Consider the following 13,630-nt stretch of genomic DNA (forward strand, 5'->3'; position numbering starts at 1 on the left):
CACCATTTTACAAGTGAGAAAACATAGAGATAGATTTGACTATGGTCACAGTATATATTAGAAATTGAATTTGAATCCAGATCCAATTTGACTTCAACATTGTTTCTTTCTCCATTACTCCCACTCTATCTCTTAGGGTTTGATAAGGGCAAGTTTTTTTTATCTCCATTTTACAAGTGAAGAAATTTACACATTTATTTGCCCAAAGTCACAATATATATCAGATGTGAGATTTGAACTCATGTCTTCACCTCATGTCTAATTTGATATTCATCCCATTTTGCCACAGGCAATCCTATGAAAGAAAGAAATCTATGTTATTTTATTACCCCTATCAAAAGCTTGAGCCTGTTTGATATCCCAAAAGGAACTATTTCCACTTCTCTTTCACAGGAAAAAGATGACTAGATCTGGTAGCAGAGGAATCAGATCCTGACTCTGATACTTCCTGTGTGACCTTGGGCAAATCCTTCCACATCTTTGGGTCTCATTTTCCTCCTATGTAAAATGAACTGCTTGGACTAAGTTTCCTAGGTCTAGTCTTCATGTGATTCAATTCTTCATTCACTTCTCCATCATTTTCTTCATTTTGCATTGCTATCTTTGTTCCCATAATTGGACCAACTTTTCTTTCATACTCAATGGTTATCTATTTGGCCCAGCGTGTTGATTTCTACCTTTACTAGAAAGAATTGTTTGAATGATGCCTTCCTTCTTTTGAAGAGACCCTTGTCCACAAACAATAGAACTATTAAAACTTCACAGCTTACAAGATTGGGCTAATTATGGGCTGGGATCTTCATCAAGGGATATGTGATCTCTTTAGTGTGGGTATAGCCATCAATCATGCAGATTCCATTCCATTCATGCCTTCTCATCATTCTTATTTTTGTTTTGTGTCTTCTCGATAATCCTCCAGAGGGGATCTGCTTAATGCTCTGGGAGCTTTTCCACCCCTCACTGACTTTCTGAAAAAAAAAAAAAGCAGTAATTCAGGAAAATAAGATTTCTTGAGCTGGAAGGGACTTTGGAGGATATGTAGCCTCCACAGCACACTCATGGATTATCCCTTGCTCTTTCTACATCATTGCTCCTTCTCCCTTTCGGATCATGTATTTCTTGAACGATAACTTCTATTGTATTTTTTTTTTATTTTTTTTTTTAAACCCTTACCTTCCGTCTTGGAGTCAATACTGTGTATTGGCTCCAAGGCAGAAGAGTGGTAAGGGTAGGCAATGGGGGTCAAGTGACTTGCCCAGGGTCACACAGCTGAGAAGTGGCTGAGGCCAGATTTGAACCTAGGACCTCCCGTCTCTAGGCCTGACTCATTCCACTGAGCTACCCAGCTGCCCCCTCTATTGTATTTTTTGCATGCAAGTCCTAGTGGATAACATGGTATTGTCTACTCTGCCCACTCTGCATCTCTTCAGTGTTCTTCGGGTCCATTATGGTTTTCATTCTTTTGGTGTGGTGCTAATCTATGGTCTTGAGTTGAGGATCCTCCACAACACAATACGCATCTGTCCCCCAACAAAAGGGAGGTCTCATATCACCTGCCCTAAATAAGTGTTGACCCATCACTGTCTTTATTAACCCAAGATCACTCCCTTACCAACAGTCCATCTTTGACCACAGAAAAAAATACTGTCGAGGTATCATAATAGGACCCTTTTCTCTATTGAACTCTGATAGTCAAAAGAATCCTAGATTTTGAATCAAATTCTGTGTGACCTTAGACAAGTCGTCTTGCCTCCACAGGACTTAGTTTTTTCATTTGTAAAATGGGAGCATTAGTCTAGATGACCACTGAGGTCCTTTCTATACAACAATAACAACAATAAAACCCATGGTCTCCCAGTCTAAATTAAACTCCTGATTCTTATCAGGGGAACACAAAACTCACACAATGATGTAAAGGGGGACAGATATTTATTTTACAGATGCAGGGACCCAAATTCATTTGGCTCCTAATACAGAAGAGTTTCACGAGCCTCACATAGTAGGTTGCCTGACCAGTTATGAATGTAGGAGGGAAGAAAAATGTGATGTCTGTTAGGATAGCCAGTATGAGTGCTTTGGGAGCTAGGTGAGTGGGCTGAGCTAACATGAGAGGATCATCTTAACTGTGCCAAGCAGTAAATTTCTGGAAGGTTATCATTACTCAATATGAGAAATACTGAAGCCAAAAAATAGAATGCCAACTTGTACTCTGGGAAGGAATAAGTCAGGCTTTGTTGCCTGGGGTTTTCAGGTGAACCCCATAAATCTAAGCCAAGATGTAAAAAGAAACTGCAGCTCTTAGGGAAAAAGCTTTGGCATTTTGAGAGGCAATATCCATTTTGGCCTGTGTGTGCATATTTGGTGGTGCAGAACAGCCAGTGATCCAGCCAGCAAGTTGCAGAAGACTCCATAGAATTTTTTAAGGTGCCATTTAAGACTTTTCTGAAATATGAATGCACAGAACCTAAGATTATGGGATCATAGATTCAGAGCTAGACATCTAATCGAACTCCATCATTTTATAGATGAAAAGATTGAGATTCAGAGAAGAGAAGGGTCTTGCCCATAGTTGCTCAAGTAGAGTTAGTGTCAGAGCTTAGATTTGAAACCCAGTACACAGTGTTTGAAAAAGGGCAATGAGGTATCACAGTGGATACTTTGCTGCCTGGAGATAGGAAACTTGAGTTCAAATCCAGCCGCAGACACTTTCAGTGTTACCCTGGGCAAGTCACTTAACTCTGCCCCAGTTTCTTCATATGTAAAATAAACTGGAGAAGGAAATGGCAAACCTCTTCAGTAAAATTTGTCAAGAAAATCACAAATGAGGTCATAAAGAGTTGGACATAACTGAAAACAACTAAACAAAAACACACAGGAGAAAGAACATTAGCTCTGGAGGCAGACAATTTGATTTCAAATCCTACCCCTGATATTTGTGCCTGTATGATAGTGGATAAGTCATTCGCTTCTCTGGACCTAAATGTACTCATAAAATAAGAAGATTGGACTAAATGGTTTTTCCAGGTCTAGAGTTTATGATTATATATTCCTTTGAGTAATTTAAAATCTAACATCCTTTCTCGTGTATACTTATATATACTTATGTCACCTGCCTTTGATCCTTTGACTCTTCCCAGGAAGTTTGGGGTTCTAAAATGGCTACCTTCATAATAGTTCTCAGAAATGGCCATGGTTAGGAAAGATCAATTAATCAATCAGTCAACAATCACTTGTTAAGCATCCTACTATGTGCCAGGTGCCATGCTAGGTGCTAGGCATTAAAGGAAAAATGAACCAATACTTGTCCTCAAGGACCTTATGTGTATATGCACATGGCCATAAGTAATATGCAACATATAAAACTGAGTCATCTTGAAGCCTCGCTTATTATCTAATTCCCAAAGAAATATCTTTTAAAAAACTTTTATGATTCAAATAAATCTTTTTAAAAAGATCTTTTAACAATCTTAAAAAATGAAATCCTACATTGTAATGGTAGCTAGTATTTACATAGCACTTTAAAGTTTGTTTCATATGTCATATCTCATTTGATCTTCACAACACCTTTTTCCTGTGCTCATCAACCCAGGTTAGTGCTCTGCTCATATTACCTTATACTTATTTATCTGTGTTTATGTTGTATCCTTCAGATAATGGAAGCATCCTAAGTGTAGGGATGCCCGGTGACCTGTCTCTAGCAACTTGCAATGTTTGTTGAATCAAATACAGTCCTTATGTATTTTTAGCTAGACAGCTAAGTATAATGGATCCAGTGTTAGACTTGAAGTGAGAAAACTTGGGTTCAAATCCTGCCTCTGATATTCCTGTGTGACCTCAGGCAAACCTTCTAACCTTTCTGGGACTTCTTTGCTCATTTTTTAAATGGTGGGAGTGGGGATGAGGGGGATGTTAAATTGAGAAAACATAGTAAAGTCTTTTCAAAACAGTAAAGAACTACTTAAATTGGTCATAATTTTTAGGAAAAGCAACACAGAAGGCTGAATTTGGTGTCAGAAAGACCTATGTTCAAATTTCCTCTCTGACAGCACTTATTATTAATAAACTGTAATAATAGTTTGTAGGTATGATAGATAATCTGTAATGATAATAACATATCTGAATCTTAAGGTTTATACAGTTTTTTGTAACAGCTCTTAGAAATAATATAAAAGAGAATGCTTTAAATTTTAGAAGAATCATATTACATATTTTTATACAGTAGATTCTTTTATATCCTGAGATGTAAAAAATGGCTGCTGTAGATGAAAAGCTAAGATGGTTCTTTAGGTAATAAAATTAAAAAGCATTTCAGCTGGAGGAAGAGCCTGCATTGTTTGGTCTCCATCATGGTGGGGATATTCAAATAGAGACAGGGCGACTACTTGTTGGGGCTGCTGGATAAGGGATTCAGACTTGGAACAGGAAATTGGAACAGATAACTTTCAAAGTTCATATGAATTCTGGGATCTTGGTATTGCAGAAAGAGCACAGGTTTCTTTCATGTTTATCTTCATTGGACTAGCACTCTCTGGAAAGTCCCTCACAGAACATGCCTCACTATGTCTTTTTCCTTTCTCAGAGCTGGCAGCTAGGTAGTGCAGTGGATAGAGCACTGGGCTTGGAATCAGGAAGCCTCATCGTCATGAGTACAAATCCAGTCTCACACATTTACTAGCTATGTGACCCTGGGCAAGTGACTTAACCCTGTTTGCGTTAGTTCCTCATCTATAACATGAGCTGGAAAAGGAAATGGAAAACCACTCTAACATCTTTGCTAACAAAATCTCAAAGGGGTCATGAAGTGTCAGACAGGACTAAAAACCACTAAACAACAACAATAACTATCCCAAAGTTAATCCATGGAGTTTTGGAACTGTGCTTTGGAGCTGATCTATCCTGATTGGGTGATGAATGAATAAATGAGTTAGTGCAAAAATTTACTCATTATGGCACCATACATATCCACTAAGCTGGCCCTAGACTCTGCTTCACAGCCATCAACTCTGACATATTGGTTCCCAAATGCCCTCTAGATTTCTACTTCTTTTTCTGAGAACTGTAATCCATTGAATACTATCAATACTTCTGCAAAGAACATGCCCAATTGAATGTGCACCATCACTGGGATTCTCTACACCACAACATCATTCCCCGAGCAACACTGTCCTATAGGTGTTGTTTTCCTCTATTAGAATGTACATTTTTTGAGGGCGGGTACTATGTCATCTTTGTATTTGCATTCACAGTGTCTGACTTCTTGTGAATATTTTAAAACGTTTGTTCATTCATCTATAGTTAGTACCTGTTAGAAAAGTTAAACTTAATTTTTTTTAAAGCATAAGGACTTGGCGAAGACTGTATAAAACCCCAAGGTTGACTGTCACCCTTAACCCTCAGGCAAGTGATAAATAATCATGATTCCATTTCACTCCAAGACAGTAGTTTTCTCTGCCTTCCTAGCTTGAAATGAGGTTTTGTAATCTTTATGAAATCACCTCGTATGGGGGCTCTATGCCTATCACTCTGATTTCCAGGTGGATGTAGATCCTTCCTAATGTGGACTTTGGGGGATTTGTCAATTTTGCTTAGAATCCTAGATTGAGAACTAGAAGGTAAGAAGTCATGTAGTTCAAACATCTTACTTTACATATGGGGAAACTGAGGCCCACAGATGGGAAAATGACTTAGGGAATGACTGGATCTGGATTCTTTCACTTCAGATATGTATTACTCTCTAGGGTTCTTGTTTAAGTAGGAAGTAAAAGTTGGAAGAGAGAAGGAGCTACTTTCTTTCTTTCCTCACCAGCACTGATCCCAACCTCACTCTGCCTTCTTCCTTTTGATGTTTTCCATGTGTCTTTCTAGAAATCCAATATAGAAGAGCTATCCAAGATTTTGGGGCAGCTAGGTGGTGCAGTGGATAGAATGTTGAGCCTGGAGTCCAGAAGACTCATCTTTCTGAGTTCCAATCTGGCCCTATCAGACACTTATTAGCTATGTGAGGCTGGGCAAATCACTTTACCCTATTTCTCTCAATTTCTTCATTTGTAAAATAAGCTGGAGAAAAATGGAAAACTACTCTAGGATTTTCCCCAAGAAAACCCCAAAAAGGGTCATAAAGAGTTAGGCACAATTGGAAAACAAAACCCCAAGATATTGCTCTCTATTTCTTTCTTTTTTTTTTTTTTAATTTTAAACCCTTAACTTCTGTGTATTGACTTATAGGTGGAAGATTGGTAAGGGTAGGCAATGGGGGGTCAAGTGACTTGCCCAGGGTCACACAGCTGGGAAGTGTCTGAGGCCGGATTTGAACCTAGGACTTCCCGTCTCTAGGCCTGGCTCTCAATCCACTGAGCTACCCAGCTGCCCCCTCTATTTCTTTTTAAACTACTCTCCTCCCCCTTTTTCACCAGCTGAGCATACTGGTTACATGATTGCATATAGGTTTATTATTCAATGTTGTGGCATGATCTGCTAACCTTTTTTTTTTTGGATCCTGTGTTTTTATTGGTAACTTCTTATGTGTAAGCCATTGCTGGCAATGCGCTTACATCTACCATTAATTCATTCATTTAACATTTATTAAGCATGTATTATGTGCCAGGGAAGAATAGTGGCTATAGAGGGCTGGTTTCAAAGCTAGGAATACTGGGCACAAATCCCATCTCTGAAAAATACTGGTCCCACAAGCCTGAACAAATCGCTTCACCTTTTGGTGATCTAGGCTACCATCTAAGACCGAGTTGCAGAGAAGGTGCCAGCCTGTAGCAGTAGAGGGTGTTTCCTCACCCGGGAGACTCATGTAGCAGTGAAATAAAAGGTACAATTCTTTCCTTATCTCTATGTGTCAGACACTGTGCTAGATTTTGGAAATAAAGAGAGACAATAATAAAACAGTCTCTTCTTTCAGGAAATTTACATTCTATTGTAACAACATATAGAAAAAGTTTAATAGGTGGAGGACTGAAAATTGGGTGTTGGGGAGAATTGTGTTAATAAAGTTAATAAAGTAGAAGGGAGCTAAGGAAGGAGAACATTTCACTCATGAAGAATAACAAAGGCATGGAGGTGGGACATTTATATTCAGGGTCAAATTATATCACTAAGCGTTTATTAAATGCCTACTGTGTACCAGACACTGTGCTAAGTAATGGGAAACAAAGAAACATAAAAAGAGTCTTGCCCTCAAGGAATTTACAATCTAATGGGAGTAGCAAGTAGGAAGGACAGTTTGGCTAGAACTGTAATAATAAGCCTGTAAAAATAGGCTGCAACTAGATCGTGAAGGACTTTAAGTGTTAAAGAGAGGACTTTGTATTTTATCCTAGAGTAGTGATGGGTAAACTATGACCTGCGGGCCAGATGCGCCCCCCTGAAATGTTCTATCCTGCTGTGGACATTATTCCTAATCTGACTAATACATGATGAGTAGGATACAATACAGTGAAACTTCAAAAGAGTTGCCTTAGAAACAGACGGACAGATGAGCATTTCCTTTCCTTTGGCCCCCTCTTTAAAAAGTTTGCCCATCACTATTCTAGAGCAATAGGAGACCACGAGGAAGGCTTATCTATTGCCCTTCATATAGACTAAATTTTATTCATCTCATGATGATTCTCCATGATTCTGCGATGGGTGGGCTTTAGGAGCAATAGACGACTGAAGGTACTGAACAACTTCCCAGCCTGCATTTTTGTTCAATTTTGGCTCAGCCGAAGTGTCTGCCTAAGGGATAATCTCTGTGCTGCCTGTCCTAGAGCATCTCGGAGCTGTAAGGTCCATAAAAATAAAGGAACTACTTCGTCTCCTTTTAGTGTCCCAGGGTCTATGAACATTGTCATTCATTCGTCTCTGAAATTCAAGAGATTTGGAAAAATCATGCAGAAAGGAATTATGATGAGGTAAGAAGTAATTAAAGCATGAATAATGACCAGCTTGAGGAGTAGTAAAGGTCAAGAAGTTTGGATGGTATTTGGGAGGTGGGAATATGGGGAATGAAAGTTCTAGCCTTGGAGACAAAGTTGTAGTCAGAGTTTGAAAAAGCAATGGGGGAATTAGAGATAGGGGACAAAAAAGATTTAAACAATCTTCAAATGTGCCCTTTTATGCCTTAATCAGAAAGCTAGAAAATGAGAATAAAGACAAGTCAAATACATAGAATGAGTTGAGGGAGATAGAGACCAGAGAGAAAGGATGCTAAAGATTGAAGTGAATAATGAAATCCCCATATTCAATACAAGATTATAATATTTGCATAGCATGCTGACATCCCTATTAGCAAGGGGTCACTTGAAAGACAAGTATAAAATAGTTCATCTTGAGATGTTCTATTCCCAGCAGTCAGAGTCTACTTCATATGTGGCATGAAGACTCTTATGCGCTATTATGGTTAATTTCCAATTTGCTTGTTTGTTGGTTATATTGATTTGGAAAATGATTGGGAAATGCAGTAGTGTCCATTTGTAGGGGCTTGGGGTATTTGGAAAGGGCATTCACATTTGCCTCATCTCAGCTTAATATTTTCATCATTAATAATGCATTAAGAAATTTATATTCATAAAATAAAATCCAAATGCTCATTAATTTTTGTGATAGCCATAAATTGAGCTATCTAGAGAGCGTTATCAAAAAGTCTTTTTGATTTAATACTCTGGTGCCTCATATAGTGGGCCATAAAAAAGACTATACAGAAGGACTTTTGGTTAATATACACTTTTGGTCACAGATATGTGGACATTTTTTTTTCTGTTGATAAAAGTAGCCTTTTTGCTATTTTTTTGTTATGTGATGAAAGATTAGTTGAGGGTTGAATCTATGAGATATCACCGACAAGGAAATACCCACAATTTAGAGAAGTTAATACACAGCACAGAGTAGAGGGTTTTGTCTAGAATAGGCACAGAATACATGGTGATAACATACTGCATATTCAAATAGCAGGCTAAGACATGAAAGAGTAAAGAGAGGATGGCATGTGAATGTCTGTGTTTACGGTTCACGAGGACTATTTTTTTCTCCCTTCCCCCACTTAACAGTTACAAGGATTAAATATATTTTAACTCATATGTATCTGGTCCTCTCACCTTCTGACCTTCAAGTTTCTATGACCTCTGACACAGGCTTATAGGAGAAAAATAGGAGAAGGTATTGCCAAGGATGTGAGAATTATTGATCGTATGACATAGATTTATTCCGACTAAATCTCTCCATATTCTCTGACTTTAAGATCTTTGGTAAGTCACAGCATGCTCTGGCATATGAGATTTTCTTAAAGGGATACACAAAATAAAGAGACTCAGGAAAAATCCTTATGATGAAGAAACCCTCAAAGTGACATGGTTTTACCATACAAAGTCTTCCCTGTCTGGCCCTCTTTATCTCATTGTCTTTGTATCTGTCTCCTCCATGAGAATGAAAATGAAATCTCATCACCACAAAGAATGACAACTTTTGATATGATAAGCTTTATCAGTTTACCCTTACTTGCTTTTCCCCTCTGAATGGAGAGCTGGAGGGGTGGGTTCTAAATTCCTCCCAAAGCCTTCCTTTATGGAGGACTCAGAAATGTCCTGGTAACTCCAATTTTTAAAAATCAACTGCTCTGTTTGACTTTGACTCTTCCCATGCTGGGTGGGTGGGTACCCTCTGGAGGACCATCCCCCTCTCTTTTCAGCTTTGTTTTGTGTATTATCTTTATTCCCCTTTAGACTGTAAGCTCCTTGAGGTCAGGAACAGTCTTTTTATTATTTGTATCCCTGGCATTTAGCATAGTGCATATATATGGCACATAGTGAGCACTAAATAAATATTCATTAAATTGAAAAGGGAAATCATTCCTTTAACTATAAGCAACTGTACTTTCTATTGCTTTTGCCTGTTGGCTATTGGTAAGGTCAGTGTGAGAGAAAATTTGGTGTTCTAGTCATTACTATTGGCAAAGATTGCTGCTTTTTTTTTACCTCCACATCTCAAGTGAGAAAATAGATGAATCCAAGGACAAGGAACTCATATAGTAGTGATGGATAGGACTTTGATTATCTGCACATGGGCTGGTATTCTCTGCTAAAAGCTAAGCAGCCAGTACTTTCATACTTCAAAAAGTGAAAGAGCCAATAAAGGGGAATTCTATTCTAAGTCTGTTTTCCACTGACAGAAGAGACTAGTTGATGGGTGATAATGATGAGAACTTTAGGGATAAAGTGACCCATCTCTCCTAGAGTTTGTGATAGAAGAAAGGAAATCTGGGTATAGGCTGATGCATATCTTGGAATTTGGGAGAACAGATTTCAAAAGTTCAGAGGAAGTCTTGGTAAAATCCTATGAGCAAAAATTCCACAGAGGAGGTCAAGAACACAGGAATGAAACTCCAAAGACACAAATGGAAATAATTCTAAGGAAAAAGGAAAAAAAAAGAGGGATTGTTTAAAGAGGCCAATGTGGATGCACAGGGAACTCTCTAACTTAGATTTTAAAAAAGACCATATGTACCAGATGTGGAAGCTAGGCTAGACAACATAGACAAAATATAAGAATTTGATATGTAACATTGATAAGAATTTGTAAAAGGTATTATCAGGAGCATCAAAGCTCAGAATGAGCCAAGGCTAGGAAGGAAATCTAAGGGCAAATAAAGGGTTTTTTAAAGAGCTGGATCTGGGAAAATAGGAGGATGAAATATGGACAAGGCCTTTGCTTGGGGGTATAAAAGATGATATTAACTGTTAACAGAGAGGAGGCAGAGTTGCTCAATTTTTCTTTTGTTTCTTGAAGTGACAAAATAAAAAGAGTTAATAGAGAGTTGACTTCCAAAAGAAGCAGGCAGGTGCTCTTCAATTCAAGTTACTAGACTGAGACTTTCATTTTGGGGTACCAAAATAACTATTGAATGTGATTGCTAAACCACTGTTGGAGATATTTAAAATGCCATGAAGAATGGGAGAAATATCATAAACGAGGAGGCCAAATGCCCTGCTTTTCCAAAAAGGGAAGAAAATCGATTCTAAAAATACTAGACCAACTTTAGGCTTCCTTCCTGTCTACCCTGCTTCCCTGAATTGGAATTCTCTTAGTGCTCTTGGAAAATCAAGAATACAGATTTCCATGTTTGCTAACTCAGCAGAGTACGGAGAGGCATAAATCCTTGCTTTTTCTCAGTTTTTAGAAAGATTGCCAATAGAAGACAAGCACTGGATTAGTATCCACCGTGGGCAGGTGTCATAAATGATTCGCCCCCTTCCCCAAACAAAGATTACAATTTGCATCAGAAATAATCCTAAAAGGCATGCTATTCATTGCATTCTAGTCAATAGTACTCATCATCACTCAGGGATAAATCCAATGGAGAACATTTATGGACAGCTATTTCAATACAAAGCTTTAGCAGATAATTGAAACATAAATCTATATTAGTATCCTTTTATTGTTTGTTTTACAATGTAAATTGCTGTGTGCTATTATCAGTTTGTTCTAGTGTAAATAACTTTAAAAGACTGTCACTTGCAATATTGGGAGTTAATGTTGCAGGGGCTATAATTTTAATGCAGAAACAAAATAATTTGATAATGTTTGTAGTACCTGCAAATGGAAACGCTGAGTGGGTTGGCCATGGTGGCATGTGACTATGATGGCTGCTGCTGGGGAGGCTGAGACTGGTGGATTTCTTGAGTGTGGGAGTTCTGAGCTTCAGTAAGCTAACAATCAGGCATTTATAATGGTATTGATGTGCTGGACCCTCATGAGTGGGGAGGGAGGCACTAGATTGTCAAAATTGGGGTGAACCAAACCAGTTCAGAAAAAAAGAATAGGTTAAAGATCCTCTATTTAGCTCATCTCTAGCCTGGGGGAAATGGAGAGATCTAATCTTTATTTTTAAAAAATTGTGCCCTCTTTAATGTAATAACTTTCTTAGATCCATAAACAGTAGAATAAGGATCTCTGATTTTTTTCAGTTGTGGTATAAGTTGTTCTTGGAGTCAGAAAGATCTGGATTTTAGTCCTGTCTCACACACCTACTGACTGCATGGCCCTGGAAAAGTCACTCAATGTTTTGGTACGCTTAGTACCTTTCTAAGACTTTATAAGACTAGGAGTTGTAGACAGCTTGCAGCTCTGTACTAATGAAGCTGGTAGTTCACTATATTGATGGAATTATAGATCAAGACTAAAGGAAAAAAAATTTAAAAAGTGAACTCTCTGTGTGGGAACTCCCTCCACCACAGAAGATCTCAATTCCTTTATGATTTATAAGCTAAAGCCTGCCAAGGCTTTCCTTACTGCAAATCCAATGCTCTATAACTATACCATGATGCCTTAAAAAACCCCAGGAATTACATGTAATAACATGAAAATTTTTTTCTTTGGTTTGATAGGTGTCATAATGGATAGAACATCAGGCCTCAAGTCAGGAAGATTCATCTTTCTGAGTTCAAATCTGGCCTTATCAAACACTTACTACCTGTGTGACCCTGGGCAAGGCACTTAACCCTGTTTGCCTCAGTTTCCTCATATGTAAAATGAGCTGGAGAATGAAATAGCAAACCACTTCAATATCTTTTCCAAGAAAACCCCAAATGGGATTACAAAGAGGTGGACACAAATGAATGTCAACAGCAGCAGCAGCATATTTCTAATATTTTATAGTATATTTCCTTTGAAATTTCAATTTCATAGTATTGATGAATTTTAACTTGTTTTAAAATGTTTTGGCTTTTTTGTTGAAATTAATCTAATTAATTAAATGCTATAAATTTATTGTGTAAAACATTTTGGGATTAAAAAAGATACCCATCAATGTTCTGGTTTTTGTTAGCAGAATTGAATTATATTTTCACATGTCAGGTTTTCTTTAAGTTGAGCAGATGCCCTCATTATTAGAAAGTATAATAGAAATGACAGGCCACATTCCTATGGTTCTTTCTCCCTAAAGTCTCTTTGGGGCTGATGCTAATGATACCACCATATTTCTCATTTTACTATTGAGGCACTTCTGTCACTCCTGGGGCTACTGGGGCTTGGTTGTGGCCCTGTGATTTCCATTCCTCCCAGGGGAGGAAACTTCTCTACCAGTGCAGGTTGGTACTGTTTCTGCAGCTGGTAGACTTAGAGAGTTCCCTAGAGCAATGACAAGTAAATATCGGAGTTAGGATTTGAACCTCAAACTCCTGTGACTTCAAGGTCAGAAACCTTTTTACTCTACCATTATGCTGCCTAAACCTCTGTCTGGAGAATACCTGGCTTGACACCTTATTTGATTGGATGTGCAATAAATGTTTATTCATGATGCTGACAAATTTGGTATCACTGAAAATCTCTTTTTTTAGGAAAGGCATGACAAGTGTCCAGTAGAAGAGAAATTTTTGAACAGAGCTGCTATAGGATTTTCATACATTTCAGGAAAATGCTCTTGCATTGGAGAAGGAAGACAAATCATTTTTTTGTTTTAGCTGGAGTTCCTATTCATTAAGGTGCAAAATTACTAATCAATTATAGTACTCTATCTATTTCTTTCTTCCTTTCTTCCTTCCTTTCTTCCTTCCTTTCCTTTCTTTCTTTCTTTCTTTCTTTCTTTCTTTCTTCCTTCCTTCCTTCCTTCCTTCCTTCCTTCCTTCCTTCCTTCCTTCCTTCCTTCCTT

The 13,630-nt window shown here is 38.0% G+C and overlaps 1 protein-coding gene across 1 annotated transcript in view; it reads left to right on the forward strand.

The window, feature by feature from the left end:
* CTNNA3 (catenin alpha 3) overlaps positions 1-13,630 on the forward strand; it is a 2,010,564-nt gene that overhangs the window by 68,274 nt on the left and 1,928,660 nt on the right. The window contains exon 2 of the mRNA XM_044660319.1: positions 9,227-9,233. Coding sequence (XP_044516254.1) covers positions 9,227-9,233 — 7 coding nt within the window. The remainder of the gene's footprint in view (positions 1-9,226; positions 9,234-13,630) is intronic.

The sequence above is a fragment of the Gracilinanus agilis genome, chromosome 2, assembly GCF_016433145.1.
Source record: "Gracilinanus agilis isolate LMUSP501 chromosome 2, AgileGrace, whole genome shotgun sequence".
In the NCBI taxonomy this organism is placed as follows: domain Eukaryota; kingdom Metazoa; phylum Chordata; class Mammalia; order Didelphimorphia; family Didelphidae; genus Gracilinanus; species Gracilinanus agilis.